The 21466-nt window shown below is 42.3% G+C and overlaps 1 protein-coding gene across 1 annotated transcript in view; it reads left to right on the top strand.

The window, feature by feature from the left end:
- SNTB1 (syntrophin beta 1) overlaps window positions 1-21466 on the top strand; it is a 115342-nt gene that overhangs the window by 81028 nt on the left and 12848 nt on the right. Inside the window, exon 4 of the mRNA XM_084507428.1 lies at window positions 19796-19935. Within this exon, the coding sequence (XP_084363554.1) occupies window positions 19796-19935 (140 nt within the window). The remainder of the gene's footprint in view (window positions 1-19795; window positions 19936-21466) is intronic.

Here is a 21466-nt window from a genome sequence, read left to right as displayed (position 1 = left end):
GTGAAGTTTTATTTATTTAACTTCTCATTTCCTACATCAGGAGAAATGGTGAGCCCAGAGGTGTAAAACCTGCTCCAGCGTGGGCTGGAGGGGACACGAAGCACTGGTGGGAATCCATGTGGTGACCCCTGGTGCTGGGGTGGATGTCCCACTGACAGACCCAGACCAGGGCTTGAAACAGAAGGAGGAGAGGATGCCAAAAAGAAATGGGGGCGAGTTTGCTGCCTCCCAGGGTATAGGAGCTGTTACTTTGGGTTCCCCGTCATGGTAGGGCAGTGGGAGTATATCCCAGCGTGGTCCTCAGCACAGGCAGCTGTGGCACAGGACCTTAATTTCTTGTTGTACGTAACCCAGCCCTGAACCACTGTTGGCTGGGCTGGGCAGGATTTCCCAAAAAAAGGAAATTCTTCCAAGATTTTGCTTGATTTTTAGAATGTTGTGCTCTCCATCTTTTGCCTTGGCAGCTGCAGGTGCATCTCTCTAAGAGGATCCACCTCCTCTCGGGCAGGTGCCAGGTCAGCTCACCTTATGGGGCTTCACAGCTTTGAGAGCCCATGTTTGAACGTATATTCATTCAAGTTCAGTTGGAAAAAAGCAGGAGAGATGCAAGTATGATAAGTAGAAAAGCTTTGATCCCTTTCCTCTAAAAGCAGGTGAAAGGCCTCCTTTTTTCTTTTACTTTCTGTCAGTAAATATTGCAAGAAAGACAGTGAAAGAATTGGGGACAGTGATGCTCCTTGGTTCTCCAATGTGATTTAAATGCAACAAATAAACCACATTCCGTAGGGAAGCAGAGACATCTCCTGAACACATATGCAGCCTTGCCAGTGGGGAGCAGAGGGTGCAATTCCCAATGATTTTAACCACTTAAGAGCCTACCTGACTGGTCTCCTCCTGCCCCACTGGTTTTCTGCCCCCAGTTCCTGCAGGTACTGGCTCAGGGGCAGAGATGGAGCAAGCTTGCTTTGAATGGGACCAAGGAGACCTGACATCTGTGTTGATTTTTTCATTTGGACCACTGGTGAGCTTCTGGTGCAAGCAGGGAGTCAGCAGTGGATGGGCAGAAAAGGGGAGCTCCTGTTCTTACACAGCTCTGGGTATACGCAGTGAAGAAGCTCGAAAGAGAAGGGATCATCTTGGAAAATCCCAGATTTTCACTGGGAACTCTGAGGCACATCACTGGGGATTTAACATTTTTTCAGCTCGTATTGCTCTTGTTGTTTGTCCGGGTGATGTTGTACAAAGGTAGTTGGGGACAGCCCCGCAGCCACCTCCCCTGGCTCTGGAGGGGATGAGTTTTCCTGGGGCCTGACTGCAAAACACCAGAAACAGAGCTGCAGGGCTAAGGAAAGCTCTCTTGCCTCCCCATGAGCAGTATTTGCTGTCAAACACTTATTCTCATTTGCTGTTTTGTCTTCTGAAGTTAAAAATCACCTCCAGGGAAATGGAGAGGTCCATTACGGGTGCTTTGACCTTCAGGCTCTGCCCAATATGAATTCCTCTCACCCCAGTCATCATTTTTTTTTCTAACACAACAATACTCCCATTTCAGCTTTTTTTTTTTTTTTTTTATTAATGACATGAATAAATAGATTAGAAAGCAGCAAAACAGGCCATGAAAAAATGAACTATTCTCTTTGCTCTGCAGCCCCACCAAAACCCTCAGCTAATGCTCACTGAGAAAGCTGGCAAATGCAGAGCTGATCTTAGTAAAAACGCCCTCATTTGGAGGAAAACATTTGCTTTTTTCGTTGTGTTATTCTGTAGTGTTGCCCCATCCTGATCTTTCAATTCAGCTTCCAATCAAAGGTGTGCTGCCTCTCCCCACAAGTGCTTTTAGGACAGATTAGCTGGTTAATGTTTGAGGGATGGTGCAGAACAGCAGAGCAGCGCTGCTGGTAAAAGCAGAAGCAATACGTCTCCTATCCTGTTTTGCCAAACAACTGCTAACAGGGAAAAATAAACAGATTTTCTAAAAATACCTTGAGAAGAAGCTGTGTTCTCTGTTGGAAAGAGGGATTGACCTTTAGAAGAATAGGGGAGTTAAAAAAAAACAGTGGTGAGGGAAAAGTTACATGCATTATAATTTTCAGTGTGGCAAGACATTTACTCAATGCAGACTCTACAAATCCAGTCCAATTTCAATCTTCACCCTCTGTTTATGAAATAGGCTCCTAAGGCTATTAACGCCAGCCTCTTACCTTATTATTGTATTCTGTAAAAATAAAATTATACCCATAATACCGTGACAGCCCTTACAAAAATGTGCCATTAGACAATTATATTGCAACACAGCAACTCCGGGAACTGCGGGAAAGTATTTCTCTTACAGCTTAATTGTTGTATCAATGGCATTTTCAACACTCTTGGTTGCTGAGGAAGAAAGGAACATGATGATACCGTATGTAAAAAAGCGTATTTGGAAGTATTGATTGCGGGGTCTGACTGTGGCAAGAATGCTTGAGTTACGAGTGAAATCCTCCTAAGAACTGTACTTGAAACAAATCCATGGTTGAAAAGGTTTCTTCTATCATTCCTCTTCTCTCCCACTCTTCTGCCAGTGTCTGTTTTATTTTAGTTATTTTAAGACAGGAAATGTTTTGACACTGGAGTTTTAACTAAAAGAAATCATAGTGCTGATAAAAAAAAAAAAAATCATTTCATTCCCTTCCCCCAGATCCTTCAATTCTGAAGATTTATCACCAGCTGCAGAATTATGCTCCCTGTTTAACTGGGCAGTGATTGATAGTGCACGCCAAGATAATTAGGCTAAGTAGTCTCCTAAACCCCCAAGCCCACATCTACCTTTAACCTCCACATTGTCTTTACTGCAACATAAATAAAAGCTTTAGCAAAGGATAGAAAAAATAAAATAAAATTGATAGCGAGGGAGCCTCTTTGCCCTCTCCAAGGGGTTTCCTCTTCTCATTTTTAATGAGACCCATATTAGTTGTCATTTGTACCTTCCCTGATGAATAGTTTGAAAGAAAAGCTTTTCTCTGTGCGCAGCAGAATTTGTGCCAAGTTGCTGACCTTTGCTTTCGGTAAGACCTCATTTGAGTCTCAATCCCAAGCCCAAACATATTGTTGGATCAATCATGTTGATTTTTGGCTCTGATAGTAATGCACAGCTAATGAGTTGTGCGGTGTACATATTAACCTCGGGCCTGACAGTGCCAATGCCAAGCACGTAGCAAAATCACGCTGGGGCTTCGGAAAAGACATACAGTGCTGGCATCTTAATAGGAGCAGACAATTAAAAACAGTAGAGCAGTATCGTATCACAGGTTCACTGCTTGTGGGATACAGGATTTAATCAAAGCAGGAAAAACAAACCGTCTTCTGTCTGTTCGGAAAAAAAATAAAATAATCTCAACATCATAAAGGTGCTTTATGAACTGTGAAATAGAGAGGAAAGCCTGAATGTGTAAGCAGCAAGATAATGATTTTACTACCAAAAGGGAATCTACTTGGGGGAACAGCCATTGAAAAGCTCTAGATTTAACCTTGTCAGAGATTACCGTGTAATGATTATCATGGCATTTCAAGGAATTTGAGCTCAGTGCTATAGCTTTTTGATTAATAACTGCATGGTACCTCATTCAGCAATACTTCAGCGAAGTTCTTCTGTCCCCACGAGTGAAAGCTCCTAAGACCAATTGTTGGATTCCCAGGAACAGACAGCATCACTGGTTTTGAAAGCAGCTGTTTCTGATCACTTACAAAAGTAACATTTCCCTCAAAGGGCCAGATTTTGATCTCATTTTACAATTGTAAATCTAGGGAGAGGCAGTGCTTTGCTAATCAGCCCCATGGAGAGAGGGACAAAAATCCCAACATGCACAATATCCTTCTCTCCTGGCTGTTTTCCTTTAAGGATTAGGAAGGGAAGGAAGAATTGCACAATGGCTATATAAGAAAGCAGCATTTTCAGTTTTAATGTAAGTCCTAAACAACCAGCTGGAGGGGACAGGGGAACAGAGACAGAATAAACGTGATTTCCAGAGGTCACACACAGTTTTACGGATCCCTATTTATGCAAAGAAAACTGGTCAATTAAACTGAAGGAACGTTACTGCTTAAAACAGAAAATCAAATGACATTGAATGGAAAAAAACAAAGTATATAGACATGTAATCTTTGGTCTTCATGTTAGCCTTTGGATGCAAGATAGAAAAAACAGCCTGACAGGTAACAGGGCAGCCTGAAAAGGGGGTCAGTAGGTAAGAGAATCCAAAACAGGATCTTCTGGAAGTGTGAAGTTCTCTAGATGTAGGAGGAATTGCCCCGTTGTGCATCGTTCCTTGTAGAGCACCCTGCCAGGAGTCCACATGCAGCACTACCGAGTCCTGGAGACAGTGAGCATGAGGGAGGTGAGTGGCCTCGCACTCAACGTGATGCAGTGGGATCGTTCCCTGTCAGATATACCACAGGTGTAGAGAAATTAGATGCTGGTATAACACCCTGACCCCGTGGCTGAACCTGTTGGAATGACATTGTTGTTTTTTTTGGCAGCAGCACAGCTCGCAGAAGTAATACAGTTTTATCAGAGATGTTGAGAAATTTGAGAAATAGCCACAAAATGAGATTCATGGAAAAGTCCACAGTCCATTTTACAGTTTCTGTTGCTGAAATATCACATGGAATTGTGGCTTTTTCTGCTGTAATAGTGATGTTAGGCATTTTCCTCTTCTCACCTGGCTGTGTTATTGGCTGTATTAATGCACAGCTTAGTCTGATTTCAGTTAAGACAGGCGGCAGCTGTAGTGTCACAGGTATAACAAGCAATAGCAATTAAACTTGTGGGAGATGAGGACGAGAAGAGTCAGAAGAAGTTGGTGAAAAATGACAGGACTTAAATGGCATGCTGCTAAGGAGTGAGTCATCTCATCAGCGGGGAATAGGGTGCTTTAACTCCAACAACTTCAGCAAAAGCACACACATTCTTACAAGCTTCGATTCTAAGCCTGCCAAGGATCATCTCAGAGATCTGGATAGACACCTCGGAATATATATATATTTTTAAGTACAGGGTTTCCCCCTCTCCTTTGAAAGGATTTATCTGCTTGTGCAGTGTGCCTGTTTAATAAATTCAGGGTACGAGGAGGCACTCTTGAGGCGGAGGCTGTTTTTTTGTGTGCACATTGAAAATAAAGCACGTGTGTGTGCTCAGAGCAGCTGTTCCCAGTGCAGTGATGTTGCTGCTGAAGACAAATGGACTTAACAAACATTTCCTCTGATGTTATTTGGATTCCCCGAAGTTCAGGTTCTCGTACAGTAACAGTAGCCCTACTGCAAGGAAACACCTGGGTTTTAATCACCAGACACTAACAACTGCCAGCCGCTGGGAGGACTGCTGAAACTCCGTGTGCACACATCGTGTTATTGTTGGGGCTTTTTTTATTTATACGTTTCTGCTGAGCAGATGCTGCTGTGCAAACATTCACGCACCGATCTTGTACTGAAAATAGCTGCAGACATCGGCCGTAGTGGGCTGCCCATGTGTAATACGCATATAGCTGCTTTATGCTAGAAATGTCAGGGATGTTTATGGAAGCATCTCTACAAAGTTCACTTTGAGGAGAAGCCTGCTATGGAAATAGAAGCTTTCCCATTTGTTTATGGAACGAAAAGCTTGTACATCATTATGGGAAGCGTTTTGTGGTGTTCTCTCTGGCCTTACCTCCTGTCATCCCATGTGCAAGGCATTCTGCACGGCCTTTTAGGAAGGAAACACATTAAAACTTTAGGTTTAAATGCACACATGTGTTCATTCCCCTTAAAAATGCTTTATCATGTTTGGATTTATGCTTGGATCCTGGAATCACAGGGTTAAAAAATACCTTAACGTTCTCCCACCTGTAATTACAAAATGGAGGTTTAAATTTGCATGCCCTGAACTGCAGTCACATCTTAGCAAGGCCAAGGGAACTGGCAGAGGTGGCAGGAGCTGGTGGTGGCAGAGGTACTGCTGCACAGCTGCATGAGGTGAGCTGAGAGCCTTCCATGTGACATTGTGTCTGCAGGCCCCCTCCGTCTGTCTTTGGTGTGATGGTTGGTTATAGAGGATGAGATGACAAACTCTTGGGTTCTCGCTTGGACATTGCCAGAGGATGGAGTAAAAAAGACAGCAGCAATGATTTTCACAGAATTGTAGAGATTGGAATGGACCTCCAGAGATCATCGGGTCCAACCCCCCTGCCAAAGCAGGCTCCCTAGAGCAGGCTGTCCAGGTAGGCGTCCAGACGGGCCTTGGATATCTCCAGAGAAGGAGACCCCACAGCCTCCCTGGGCAGCCTGTCCCAGTGCTCCGTCACCCTCACCATGAAGAAGTCCTTTTGCATGTTGGTGCAGAACTTCCTGTGATCTATTTTGTGGCCATTGCCAAAAAATTTGGTGGAGATTGACCAGTTTAATGTGAGAAGGCCTAAAGACTAGCCAAACCTGTATGCAGATTGGGGTGGGAAACAGAGGGACAGCTTCAGATGAGTGTGAGGGCAGTTGTGAGATGAAGCTGAGCTAATGGGATCCTTCGGGATGGCGACAGTGGAAGGAGCAGCCACCGATGTGCAGCTGAAACTGCTGGGCACACACAGGTGTACCGGTCCTTGAGTGGTCTGAAAGGTGTTGAAAAGTCCCCTGTTGGAAAGGATAAGATCAGCCTCCTCCGAACCTTTTATGACCTTAGAAGATGAATTCTTTGCAGCTGCGAGGAGACCTCAAAGAAAGGAATTTGAGTTTCTCTGGGTTCTTTCACTTCAGATTGGCTACAGGGCTTGTTTTGTTTGCGCTCGTCAAAGGTCATGTACATCATCAGTTTCCATTGGCCTGGACACCATCGAGTACAACTTCAGTCTCCGCCCGCTTCAAATAATTTTAAACAGCTGCTTGGATAGTTACAAGCAGAAGGAACGGGTTGCGGTTATAGGATCGCATCCAAACAAATGAACAATTCTGAAAAAAAAACGGTTCAGAGGAGCCGACCACTAACCGGTAACTGGTGCACATCTGTGGGCCTGCAGGGGCCTGCAGAGGGGTTTGGTGCTGAAGTTGTGGCAGCAGAAGCATTGCAGGTTGCTCTGCTACAAGAAAATGAAATACAAGAATGCCAGTCCCAGAGGTAATGTGGATCACAGACTGCTTCTCTACTAGAGACGCCAATAGCCACCATGCTGTCATGTGTCAGCCTCAGGGTTATCAGTTCAAGGCCCAGGGTTCAGCACAGTGAAGGTTATGTGCACGTGCAGATAACAACAGAGGGAGTTTCCTCCTGATCTCCTCTTCTCCTTTCTCTTTTACCCATCTGCTCTTCTCTCCTAAAACTCCCCATCACGATCACCCCTTCTGATTTTGTCTGGGTTAGCTGAGGAGGCACATTGTTGTACATTTGAATAAACACTACTTTTAAAGAGGTGCTGGTTATATGCATGAAGCTGTGGTAATAGCTAGCCTGATTTCCATCTGGCATAACTTAGGAGTAAATCCATTGACGTCAGTAGAATTGAACGGATGTAAATATAATTGAAGTCAGGTCCTATATTTTTAAGGTTAAGCCTAGAAAATGCTGCGACTCGCTCTCCCTCCTCACTCTCTTTTCCCTTTCAAGCCCTGCCACAAATATGAATGTCTTAATTGGGACTTAGTCTATTTCTGCCTGGTTTAATCAAAGATCTGTCAGTAAAGAATTTTTACGAGATGAAAAGGTGAAGCCCTCCTGACCCCCCCACCTATCTTTAGAAAATTTCCTTGGCTGCTGTTTCTGAAAAAGCTCAGCAGCAGTTGTTCTTTTTTTTTCCCTTGGTCAGTTATGTCAAGCAGCGTATCTGCAGCTATGTTTAGTTCTGAACACAAACATGAAGCAGAAATGAAAGCTTTTTGGCAAGCCACGAACATGATTTTCAGCTCATTCTCACAGAATGGTGTTAATTAATAGATTGTTTTCTGACAAATAGTTAATTGTGCCTGACTATTTTCCATATGGCTAAGGAAATAAGCCAATGAGGGCATGGCAGTTATAAATCCAGAAATTTTGGTATGAAACCACTGGTATGATATCCAATCCTATTTGCTGTACTTCTAAAAAGGGTTATGTGAATATTAGCATATGAGAATGTCACTGAAGTACGTAGGTTCCAGTTTTCTTTTGCACACTTTTGTACTGTTGTTATTCAACCAAGTTACTTTTTTCTACGAATATATGTAAGGATATGTTTAAGCCAACACAAACTGAAAAAGAGATCTCAGTTAAAAGACGAATATATATCTTCTCTTAGTAGGAATATAAACGGCATTAGTAATTTTACAAAATCTCTCAGTGACTTCAGTGCAAATACATTTCTTACGCTGAAGCTAAAATCAGGGGTAGTGATGTTGATAATATTCATACCTGTTTGTACTCTTGGGCTCTTCATTTTGTTGTAGCTGCAAAAGTAATCCTAGGTCTATGCTGTTTGTGTTCCCCTCAGCCAGTTCTTACTGTAAATGGCTGGCACTTGCCAGCTGGGGTGATTTATTAGGCTGCAGCAGGAAAGATTCTTCCATTGATGAAATCAGTTGGATCATGAGATTGTGTATCTCTCATGCCAAAAAGCATTTCTCTTCAGATATGTGATGTGTTTGTAAAGAGATAAAAAAGGCTAACACAGTTACCAGGAAGTTCTTTATTTTATTAAATTATCTATTTCAGGAATAATTCGTAAATCCTTCATTCTACATCTTGGCCCCAGGGAGATAACCTGTAGCACACTATCGGTTTATACTAGCTTTGGAAACTAATTCTGTTTCTCCAAAGTATTTCTTCTAGAGAAATATTCAGTTCTCCGTAGAATTGTCCAATGAGTAATTAAATGCTACAGTTATAGAAAAAATTATGAAACACTGAGAATTAAAAGCAGATAAAGAGCATTAGCTTTCAAAATTACATAGCTTATAGCATGTAATTTGCTGATATTTGTAGGATTTGGGTCTGCAGATTGATGGCCCTAATTGTGTATCTTTTAGTAATCTCGATGAAATAACATGGCACAGCACTAAATCCATTTGGCCTGTGTGGCTAATTTAAAGCTCAGCATCGATAATTGCCAAGTAGAAGGTTCTTTATGTCCGTCTTGCTTATATGGCTCTGCTGAATATTCATAGCTCCTATTAACACATGCCCTTCAATATTTGCTACATTTTTGTCATAGATAGTAGATTAATTAAGCAAGTTGTTGCCATAAACCTCTGGGCTGTGATCTTGTCAGGTCTTGTAATATACACAGTGTCAGGTCTGGAAAAGTGATGCCCCTGGTCAAAAAACAAAAGGAACAAAAAGGGGCTTCAGGTGCTTATGGTATTGTTTCAGTCCCACTGTATGCCCAGCCAGATCCCAAAACATCTTGCTGGAGAGCTTGCTGTTTGAATGGGAAGGGGCAGCTCATGTCCTGACCATAGCTCTGGGCCTCATAGCTTGAATCCTTTTGCTTTAGGGATATGTCTTCTATGACCATCATTTGAAAATAGATTTTATGAAAGCTGAGCTCTCATTTTTTATTGTTGGTTCCTGGCCACACTGCAAAGCTCGAAAGTATGGGATGTCAGCAAAACAAAAAGGCTTGATGGATCAGCAAAAATTAAAAAAAAATAAAATAAAATGAAATTGAAAATGTATTTTAAATACCAAGCAAATCTCAGGCTGACTTTCAAGCCACATTTAATATCCCTATGGGAACGTTGGCTGACTAAAGTCAGTAATACTGGTTTAAAGCTGTCTTGTCATTTATTTTTGCAGCATTAGGGACGTGTGTGTGTTTCTTCATGTACCAGACACATGGTGATGACAGCTATTGAGTAAATCACAGTGACCCAGTGACAAACTGCACTTATCCTCTAGCTCTGAAATTTCTCTCCTGCATTCCTACCACTTAGCCATTTCCTCTGTGGCCACCACTCCCCTGAAATTACTTTGGGTTAGAGCAATGACCATCTTAAAAACACGTTTTGCTGAAAAACAAATAAAAGTTTTCTGTTAGTTGTACAATCACGTAGTAATGCCAGTACATACAATATCCCCAGGATCACAACGGCACGAGCTTCAGCATGCGTGACAAGTTCCTAGTGGTGAAACCTGTCAAACCCTACAATTGAAACCAGTCGAGCCCTACAATTGAGTGGCTAAAATTCAGCTCTGTCCTGGTTAGTGAATGAAAGAAATCAAATTGGATGTTAAATTGGATATTAAATGGTGTAACTGTAATGATCCTATATTCCATGAGGATCTTAAATAGTTTGTGGAGGTCTGATTATGTTGGTGGAAATACAGGCTTTTTGTTTCTGTCCATTAAAATAAAATAAAATAAAAAGATATGGACTGAAATAATTGAATTGCTTTGAAAATGACAACCAGGTTAATAAGTAATTCATAAAAAAAACACAAATATATGAACTAGATCTTTACATAGGCATCTAAATAACTAGGTTTGGATTCCAAATTGTAAGTAATTTTCACCATACTTTTCAGAAACTTGTGGCCTCTCAGCATAAATAAAATTACAAAGGATCCTATTTATTTTTGCTTTTAAAAGAAAGCTTCCAAATGTTTCTCATCATGTTCAAAATTTCGGTTGAAGAAACACAGCATAGATTTTGTGTTTTTTTGTTGTTGGTTGTTTTTTTTTTTTTTTTTGAAGAGAGTACATTTTTGTGCCAGGCATGCAGCGAATTCACTCATGTGCTTGAGGTCAATAATTGCAATGCAGTCCATCAGTATCACTGAATATTGATCAATGACACAATAGACTGAAATGACACAGTATTCGGGACTGTCCTTCAGACAATATCGTAACAATGACAAAGAAACATCTTGTTCTCTCTGTCTTGCTGTCCTACTATTTTTTTGTTCCAGCGCTTCTGATTTGTTATGACCCTTGGGTGAAGTAGAAAAGCTGTCAGTCTTGAAGAGGTATCAGTCACGAAGGGCTGTCATTTCTGAGCCTGAGCATTAGGAGAGACAATGTGATAGAGAAAGGCAGAGAACATCTTCTGGGACAGATTTCAGTCACTACAGTTTTAATGTAGACATTGATGATTACCTGTCCTTCACCAAACAGATACTGCAATCATTTCAAATAGCATTTTACATGTTTGAGCCATCATTAAAAACTGCAAGCTGCTTCCAAATCAAAACTCCACCTCCAGCAGTCACAGCTGATTCAGCGCTGTTGACAAGTGTTCTTGAGTTGATCATTAGAAATCTGTGCTCTTTTATAGAATTGAAAGGTAAAATGTACATATCTTTTGAGGTAATGGGTGTTATTACTACATTATCCTAATCTAGCACCCACTTGATCAGCTGAAGGCAGACTCAATTGTAAATTAACAATCTCGAGAGACAGTGACTCGAAACTGTGATGTCTTCACATTGATTCTGCTCCTGTACAATTATCATTATAGCCCACTGATGAGGATGAACTACTTCATAAAACACTTCACCTTGACTTGAACAGAAAAACCTGCCCACAGCAAAGCTCCAGGGTATAGCAACCTGTGTAACACAGCAGAGAACAGAGGTTGCTCTTGATACCTTGGACCACATGTGAAGGAAACTGCTTTTCTCCACTACTGAGTAACAGCATCCATTCTCGAGCAGTTACACAGGAGGTGTGGTAGAGCCTCCAAATCTCCCCATCTTTTTTCTTGCCTGTAATAGAAAGCCATTCACCAGTACAATTCCTTTCCCCTGTGGCTGACCCTGATGTGCACAATGGCTCCATGGACTGAAGAGGAAGATACAGGACCTTGCTGTGGTCCCTTCCTTGGGTTTCCTAGGGCAAGCCTGGCTTACTGAAGGGAGGGAAGTAGTGTTCTTCCCCAGTACTAGGATTGTTATGCTGTGAGGTCCAGTGTTTATTTTGGAGACAAAACAGCTGCTCATATGTCCCAGACTTGATCTGTGTCTTAGAGGTACAGTCTATCCCACATATTAATCTATAATTTTTATTTAAATATTTATGAAACTGCAAGCAGCTGCTATCACCAACCTTTCAATGATACTTTTGCGAGGGGTGTTTCAGAAGGTAAGTTTTCAGGCACCCTCTGTTGCAGTCTGAAGAGTCCAGGCATCCCAAATTTAAGTTGTGTACTCAAGATGCGTGAACACACACCAGATGCAGAGGTGTCTACTAGTAGCATCTTCATTTTTATCTTCACTTTTTATATCCAGGATATTTTTTCACATTTTATCCTTTTTTGCTGGGTGAAACACAGGTGCTAGCAGGCCAGGGATGTAAGTACTTGTTACTGCCTATTGCACAGGGGTTTGCTTTAATGTAGCAGCTTAGTGCTCACATCCACTCTTCAGATTTGCTATTCACTTGTTCAGTGGGTATAACTGATTAGAAAACCCAGAGTTAGTGGTGCCTTCCCTTTTTTTTTTCCTTCCCCTATGTCCTTTATAAACAGGATTTAATATGTGACCTCTTCCAGAACAGGTTTGTTCCCCGTCAGACTGGCTCTGAAGGTTGGTTAAACTGTAGCTAGACTGTCCTCTATCTCTTGATCAGCCACAGTTCCCAGTACTAGCTGGGCCTGTTCTGACCTTCCCACTGTCTGCCTTGCTGCTTTATTCTGTCCTTGGGGCAGATCTCCCTTGCCCCAGCCCTTGGGTGATGGAGTGTCCTCTTCCCTTCCCCATTCTCCCCCACCAATTTCTGAGAAGCAATAAAATGGAGAAGATAAGTAGGAAAGTGCAGATTTTTCTTCGGAAGTCATTTAGTTCAACGCTATCTTTTCAGGCATAGACCTTTGCTGTTTGTGAAGCCTTGCTGTCATATCCCTGGTAAATTGTCACTACTTAATTTCGGACAGCAGTCTTGTGGTCTGAAGAAGTTGCTATAGGACAAAACGTATTTTATTCAGAAAGTAAAAGAATACTTTTAAAATGCAGTGCAGTTTCTTTCTCCTTGGCTGAGATGAAAAGCAATCAGTGTCTTGAACAGATGATGGTGCATTTACCATCTCTGTGCTCTCTGCCTGTTTGCCCTTCCCTGGGTGTATTCTTAATACTATCAGAAAGTTGGAGTCTTGTATCTTATTGCAAAAGAGTTCTTATGGACCTTCAAATCTCAGCTTCATGCATAGCAAAGTGAGCCTAGGTCAGGGCAGAGATTTCTAAAAGGCATGAATCATCTTTTTGTTTGTTTGTTTTCCTAACTCTCTGATTCCAATAGTTGTATTTCTGACCATTTAGTTAGCCACTTTCTGTAGACTCATGGATCAGGAGAAGAAAAAGAGCACATCGTGATTTTAACCGTTTCACATGCTTTATTTAAGGTGTATTGTACAGTGAATAAGGCTCATGTGATGTTGGGATTCCCACTATCTTATATTCCTTATCTTCTGCCAGAAATGTACTGCAAAGGAAATTCAGAGTGTTAAACTCTACCAAATCAGAAGAATCAAGGATACATATTTTATACAGCAGTAAATGATTTAAGGTGCAAGCTAACTGCAAATCGTGCAAGCCTTTAGGCTGCAATGACCATTTTGTGTAACTACTGTGTTCATGTTCACTCGGTATTTATGCAACACGTGCATGAAAAGCTGCGTGTGTGCGGAATAATTACATAGCCTTCAACTATGGAAACCTAAATCATGACTTTCTGATCCAAGTTTGGGCTTCTACCTTCATTTTTGCAGTGTTTCATAGACCCGTGGAGTAATACAGGTTGGGAGGGAGTTTGTGTGGTTCAATCCCCCTGCTCTAAGCAGAGCCAACTAAAGCACCTTGCTCAGGGCCTTGTCCAGTCCCATCCAAGGGTGGACATTTCACAGCGTGTTCCCATATTTGACCGCCGTCACATTGCAAAAAGGTTTTGCCTAGTATCAAACCAGAATTTCCCTTGTTTCACCTTGTGGGTGAAGCATCCCATCCTGTCGGTGTGAGCCTCTGAGGAGAATTTGGCTCCATCTTCTCTGAAGCTCTAGGAGATGTGCAGCCCTCCAGGCTTGTTCATTTGAAAAACTCCAGCTGACTTCACTGAGCTCTGGAGCAAACCTCTGCTACAAAACACATTGGGCATTGTTTAGCTGTAGGAGTTGTCTGAGGAGCTCACCTACCATTGCTGGGTTAGTGAGCACAGAGAGGACTGAGATGCTTCTGTGGATGGTTACTGCTATGTGGGTATGAGGCAGAGCCGTGTGGAATATTAGCCCAGAGCTGGGACATCTGGTTGAACCTATTGCTGTACTGTTGTGGTTGACTGTTACTTTTGGCTAAAGCTGGCTGTGTCTAGTCATTTTAAAGGTTGTCTAGAAGGAGTTGAGACTTGAACAAATCTGTCTCAAGAACAGATGTCCTGTTCATGTTCATCAGGGCCTGTAGCTGTCAGTGCACCCCAGCCTGCATGGTGCCCACTGCGGCTGCTACACATGCAGCAGCACCAGGGCCAAGCATTCATGTCACTCCTTCACTGCTCGGTGCTCCCAGAAAGCAATATTGGACCCTTTGGGGGATTTGTTTGTGTGCACTGCCTATGCTTCAAATCCTAAAATGGCACAAGCCACCTCTGAGTTGTCACCGAGGTCAGAGACAAAAAAGAACAAAACCAGCCGCATTTTTATTAGCTTTTTTTTTTTTTTTCTTCTCAACAATGCGCATATCATTTCCTGCTTAAAACTACAAAGTTTAGCAGCAAAGCACATCTTGTCTGTGTGTGTGGCGTGGGAGGTGTCGATGTCCCCTGCCTCTTGCTGTCACTTACACCCACCCTTGCACTGAAAATTGCCTCCCGTCAAATGAGCTTGCAGAAATGTGAGCGTTGTTGCATATGCTGGTGTTTGCGTGATGTATTTCTGCAGTGCTGCTGTTCGTCTTGGAAAAATACTTTTCAGTCCCAGCTGTTATTTTCAAGAACTGACAAGTAGGTTTCTGTAAATGAATCAAATTTATTCTGAACATGGACGTAGTCCTTCATCAAAAGACAAAGAAAAGGCAAGAAAAACATAGCAGAACACATCCCAGCCTGTGTCAAAGCTGTCTCTTGGCAGCACGGAGAGATTTTAAGTGAGAGGAAAGGGGAAAACAGCATGAAAAAAACTTTCAGAAAATTCTTTCTGGATTGTTCCTCTTGTGCACTATGTGAAGGGGTATTGTAACTTCTGGATTTGGGGCAGCAGGTGAAGGAAAGCAGGATTAAATCACTTACTGTGAGCCTGAACTTGCAGCCTTACCTCTGAAAGGCCACGTTTTGAATACCTTCTGCTGTAGTCTGCTGGCAATATATAATTTGTTTACTAAACAGGGAATGTAATTGAAATGTCCCTTCTGAGTTAATGAAAATATAAAACAGCTTTCCAGAATAGACCAAGTCCTCTAATTTAATTACCTGTGAGCCTCATAGATTAAAAGTATTCTTTCATCCATTCCTGACAGCCTGAAGTAGATGAATAACTGAAATTCAAAGAAAATCCTTACAAAAGGGAGACCTGGGAGATGAAAGAGCGAAGGGCCAAACCATTTCCAAAAGGCTGTATCTCCACTGGGTTGCCTGTTGCCATTATGGCAACTAATTATATGTGAAAACTATTAAAGATTTGGAGGCTGCGATACCCATTAGAGGGCCCAGAGGTTCCCATCTCCTGTGGGAAACGCCAGCCGGCTCCTCTTTGAAATACTGGTTGACATCCTTCTTGTCTGCCTTCACATCCACGTCTGGGATCATTGTGTGCGTTACCAGCATTTGCCACCCTGACGGAGAAGCACTGAGCACTTTGACTGCTGGAAGCCTGTCGCAGAGGTAGACATGAACACAGGTCTGCTCTGGCGTGACTCCAGGTCTAGCCATGTTGCTGCACACAGAAAAATTAGGTTTCATCCCTGTCAAATATTTTCTGACTCTGGAAAGACAAAACAGGAAGGTGCATATGTAAAAATTGGGGTTTCCACTTCTGGGGGGGAGTATACGAAGAGCAAAGAGGCCTGGGTTTGTGAGTAGCAGAACGGATGTTTCACTGTACTTGGGGTGTTTTTGGTTAGAATATGTTCTTCCTTTGCAGGTTTTTACTTCAATACTTTGCTCTAGGAAAGAAAAGAAAAAAAAACAACAACAAAAAATGCACTGAAGCATTTTATTGTGGTGCGAGGTTTGAAGACTACTGATTTTTTTTGCCATTTTCTTGAATTTTCTTTGTTCATCAAGATTGGATCTAACATTCTGACTTTGAAAAAGGTTTGAGTGTGAATTTTTTTTTTAGAGTGGATGGCCACTTTATTGGTCTGCGACACGGATAAATGTACTTTGAATTGTACGTGGGCAAGTGGGAACTGGAGTGAAGAAACTGTACTGCAAATGCCAGATTTCTGCCAAGTTCTGGCTAAGAAGCCTGCCCTGGCTATCATCTGAAATGTTACCTCTAAAACATGTCTCCAATGACACTTAAATATACTCTTGGAGAAGTATTTCATGTTGTCTTTATGATATGTCAGATTTTAAACCCTTTACAATTTGAGCAAATCCTTCGCTTAGCTGCCAATGAGCAGTGTGCTCTTCGCTGTTGTTTTGTAATTTAATATTTTACTCATGCCTGGCGTGACCCTGGTGCTTGATCGGGATTAATTTCCCACGCTGATTTGTTCTGAATGTGCCCTGCAAGCTAACGGAGTTGCAGACTCTGTTCTTCCCTTGTAAAATTCCCCGTTACCATCTGCAGGACAAAATGTTCCCTTTGACACCTTACAGAAGTGCCGCCTGCCTGTCGAACAGCACGGTATCAGCTGCTAAAGCCTGATCCAAACCCCACTGAAATCAGTAGCGCAATTCAAGGTTTTTAGGGAAAGGCAATACCTTTTATTAGATCTAATAAAAGGTATTAGATCTAATATTAGATCTGTTGGAGCTGGAAAAAAACAGACACGCTTTCAGGCACACAAATCCTTCTTCAGGTTTGAAATAGCAGCGGTGTTGCTTACACCAGCATTCCTTACCAGTCAGGCAGCTAGAGGCTCAGCAAGGTTTAAAAAATGTGGTTAAAAGGGTGTGTGTCCCGGGGGCCTTTCTCTTGGGCAGGCGTAGGGTAAGGCTTCCTAGCAGGATGTGGGTAAAACATCATTCTCCTCTCTCCTCCATACCCCTTCCTAGTGTACACCTTACAAATAGGGGATGCATCCCACAAGGTTAAGGTCACTTCAGGCAGAGCTGAGAAAAAGCCTTTAATACCTTAATACAAAGCCATTTTTTTTCCGTAGTCACCATGCTATTGGGAAGGGCAGGGTCCAAGCTGAGGGCTTTGCTCTGCAGGTTGTGGCCACAGCATCCACTCAGTTCTGAGATGGAAATTCTGGCTCCTGATGTTTACAGCTGTCCTGCAAATAGGTGTGTGAACACCGGGCAAAATGAGTTTTGTTCCCTTTCTTGTGGTTGGTTTACTGGAGCTGCGTTTCCCAGAATTTCTGGAGTCACAGTTGGCTGAGCAGCCACCTAATAACAAAGCTTGTGATTGAAAATACTGCACAGGAAGGATAGTTCTGTGGAAAAGCAGTAAGCAGCTTCCCATAGTCTTTGGATTGTTTGTGGTCATGGAATAAATAAGTAAATAAAAAAGAAGTTACAGCCCAGTATAGCGTCTGCTTACTCCCATGGATTATGCGTCTGAAGATCTTGCTTTTTCATCCCTTAATAGACTTCATATTCATCTTCCCTTTTCATTTCTTGAAATCGTAAAAGTCTGTACTAAAATCTTTCTATTTAAGGAACACAGGCAGATGCTCAAAAACTGCATGTTAACATTAACTGTAACATTTATTTGTTTTTCCGTGCTAGAAGTCAGGGTGTTAACCATAGCTAATAGCTGCAGTGTTAAGTAGCTAAGGATGTTTTCTGTTTCTGTGAGTGTTTCTGTGGTACCTGGGTTGTGAAAACTTTGGGTGTTACATTCTTGCGGGAGTGTATTAATAAGTACGTTAATTATGTGTCTGCTCTACCCAAGCCCATTTGAAAATGAAAGGTTGCATTTCAAGAAACTGTCACCGTAAGAAAATTGTAAATAAGGATTAAGGCTCCTCAAGAAATTAAAAAGATGAACTTTTATGAGATTAGGTTGATTAGTATACAGACATGAACAGCCAGTGAGAAAGTAATGCTGTAAACAGGAATATGATTATTGGAAAAGCTTAATTTGGAAGGAAAAATATCTTTTAAAAATCACACAATCACAGAATCATGAAGGTTGGAAGAGACCTCCAAGATCATCTGGTCCAACCATCCCCCTACCACCAATGTCACCCACTAAACCATGTCCCCAAGCACCACGTCCAGCCTTTCCTTTAACACCCCCAGGGACGGGGACACCACCACCTCCCTGGGCAACCTGTCCCAGTGCCTGACGGCTCTTTCTGAGAAGAAAATGATATAAGCCAAGAATATTTGGCTTAAGCTTAAGATCTGCTTTGGGTGTTGGTGTTCTTGTATGAAGCTTTTCTACAACTGGTTTGAAATCCCCTAAAAGTTCAGAAATTTATTGGACCCTGTCTTCATATAAAACATGGGTGTTTCAAATACGCTTTTCAGTCTGAATTCATCATTTGAAGCACATTGAATTTATGGATCTGAACTACCATTCCTGGTGTGCCATTCCCAGCCTGCCCAATCTATGACTTATCCCTTTCATATGTATATTTCTCTACCCAGTGACATGCCCAGGGACACACATCCATGGCAAATTGGTTGGCATCTAGCATAAAACATACACAGACAGCTGCTTCTCTTTTCTGGAGAGGATTTTAATGAAGGAGTCAAGTAGACAACCAGATTGTCTGGTGAATCTCAGAATTTGTTCAGTCCTCTTTTAATACCAAGGTGTTTGGGTTTGAAAGTGTGGCTGTGAGGTTGTTTCTGCATAATGTGGTGTCTTTTCCTTTATGTGAACCAAAAGAAAAAAGGTGAATGTGTCTGTGAAAGCCAAGACCCTTTTATTTTCCCATCTCTTTTAAGACACATAAATGCTGCCAGATTAGAATAAGTAAAATCTAGGGACTATGCTTAGTCCTCGTAACAGTAATTGTGGGGCCATGTGGACAGCTGCGTGCCCAAACTGCAAAATATAATTCTGCACCTGGATTCTGCAGCCAGTGAGGGGCTTTGATGTCCCGGTTGTCAGATATCTTCTACAGTTGGTTTGAAATATAGACACAGATCCATCTCTGAATCAATGCTTCAGATCAACCCCCTGTTTAGGTTGGATCTCTTTATAAACTGTCACTAATTAAATTGTTGAGGAGCAAGGTATGAAGGACAGAGAAGCAATGATGAAGTGAACTACAGAGGAAAGATGCAAACCCATCTGCTCCCAAACCAGTATTTTTTGCTACCTGACTTTCTTTAATAGCGATGATGTTGCAGGTTTTTTAGTTTTGAACCTAGAAACAACAGCAGCAGTGTCCAGCGCTCAGGTTAATGTGACAGCTACACATGAATGGTGCACATAAAAATACATCTTAGGTCCTTTCATGCGTACCACAGCTCAATAACAGCCAGCTCTGTCTCTGTGGGCTTCCACTACTGCATTTATGGAGTAGCCTGTAGTGAGTGAAGGCTGCTAGGAGGGTTGGAAACAGTAGTGCTAATGAGAGCAGCAGATTTCATTGTGCCTTACTCCATTTCTGCTGCGTCTGGTTATAAGTTCATGTGGGAGATGTCAAAAAAACAGCGAAGGAAAACTATTTCGTTCCTTATGTTGACCAGGACTCAAGATGTTTGTATCGTCAGGCTTTGCACCATGGTAGCTTTACCTCTTGTTTCACCAAATATTTCCTCCTTTTCAGGTGCCAGGAGACAACGAGAAGCACTGGAAACCAGTATTAGTGGTCTTGACAGAGAAAGACCTCTTAATATACGAGAGCATGCCACGGATGAAGGAAGCTTGGTTCAGCCCTCTGCATACATATCCCCTCCTAGCCACCAGGTACTTGTGCTTTTTTATTTCAGCCTCTTCAAGAGCACAGGGAATGGCTGAATCAGCCAAGGTCAGGTATAGCTGGTGCACAGCTATAGATCACATTTGAAATGCCGTAGTTTGAGAAGCCAATTCTTCCTAAACGGGCCGATGTGTTCAGCTTAACAGTTCCTCTTCACTTCTCCTCCGTTTCAAGTTTTGGCCAAGGCTAATTGCCAGAATCACACCAGAAAGATTACAAATGCAGTATTTTGGCCCAGATCCAGGAGTGCTGAAAAAGTTGAATTTGATCTCCTGAGATCTCTATCTCAGCACACAGACCTGAGGACTCGGAAGATGCGTTCCTATTTCCAGCTACTTCTCCAAGCTGAAAAATGGGGAATTGTTACCCTGGTTTGAATGTGCTGGTGTGGGAGTACTGTGCCAGTGGTTTGGGGCTTCTGGAGTCTTGCACATATGACAGAGACACTTCATTTCAGTATGGCTTGTGTTCCTGCTCTAGGAAGTGAAATCCTGGTGTTTTTAGCTTAAAATGTGAGGTTGGAAGACACATTCTTGAATCTAAGTTGGAAATAACCATCTGCATTATTTCAGAGGTATCCATCAACTCTAATTCATAGAGAGCTTTCCCATGGTTGTCTTTATACAGTGGAAACTGTCCGTGCTTCTTGATGTGAATCTTAATCACATTTCTCTGCCAGTATGGTCAAAGGGCTTGAGAAAGAGCTGCTGCTTCATTGTTTCGGCCTTGCTACAGGCCTCTATTATACTATTTTCAATGTGTTCTCTTTCAGAATGGCCAGTAGTACATGGCCAAAAGCAGTGGGTCTCTTACTGCACTCTCATTAGTTAATTTTTGTTCTCAGTCTCTTCATTCTCTTCCCAAATGAGCTGAGACTTTACTGCTAAATCATTATATTAAATAAAAAAAATAACAAACTATGCTAATGGTTGCTTTGTCCCAGTCAACCTATCCATGATGGAGCTTTCAAGACTTTGGGAAGATGGATTCTGATTTACCCTGTTAATGTGAAATGAGATGTGTCACCATAAAATGAGGTTAAGGTCCCATGCTCTGCAGTTGCAGCCTGCTGTGCGTGGTGGCAGTGCAAGCTGACAATTTCAGTGAAATTCATCAATTCCAACTGACAGTGGAAACTAGGTAAGGTGTTGGGGCAGGAGATTGTGTCTGGGTGTGTCACTAGATTTTGATGTGTTGCTGCCCCAAGATAAATGGCACATGATGTTGGTTTACCACATGGTAATTGTGTCCCCGTGTCAGTGTGCCAGTGTCGTCAGGGATTTATTGCTCCTCCTATTGCAACATCCTGCATGAAGGAAGGCTCGACCCAGCAGGGTTGGAGCTCCGGATAGCATCAGTGCAAGGTGGAAGGAGCTGACAGAGTTTGTAAACAGAGTTATAAATAGAAGTCCCCAGTGATGAGGATTGTGCATTTTTTCTAGAGAACCTAATCCAGCGCCTCACCTGCACACCAAGCTTTTGCAGAACCTACCCTCAACCTCCCTGACTCATCTGCTC

The sequence above is a fragment of the Aythya ferina genome, assembly GCF_964211825.1.
Source record: "Aythya ferina genome assembly, chromosome: 2".
Lineage (NCBI taxonomy): Eukaryota > Metazoa > Chordata > Aves > Anseriformes > Anatidae > Aythya > Aythya ferina.
Note: the sequence above shows the minus strand (reverse complement) of the source record. Positions and strands in the feature narration are given on the sequence as shown.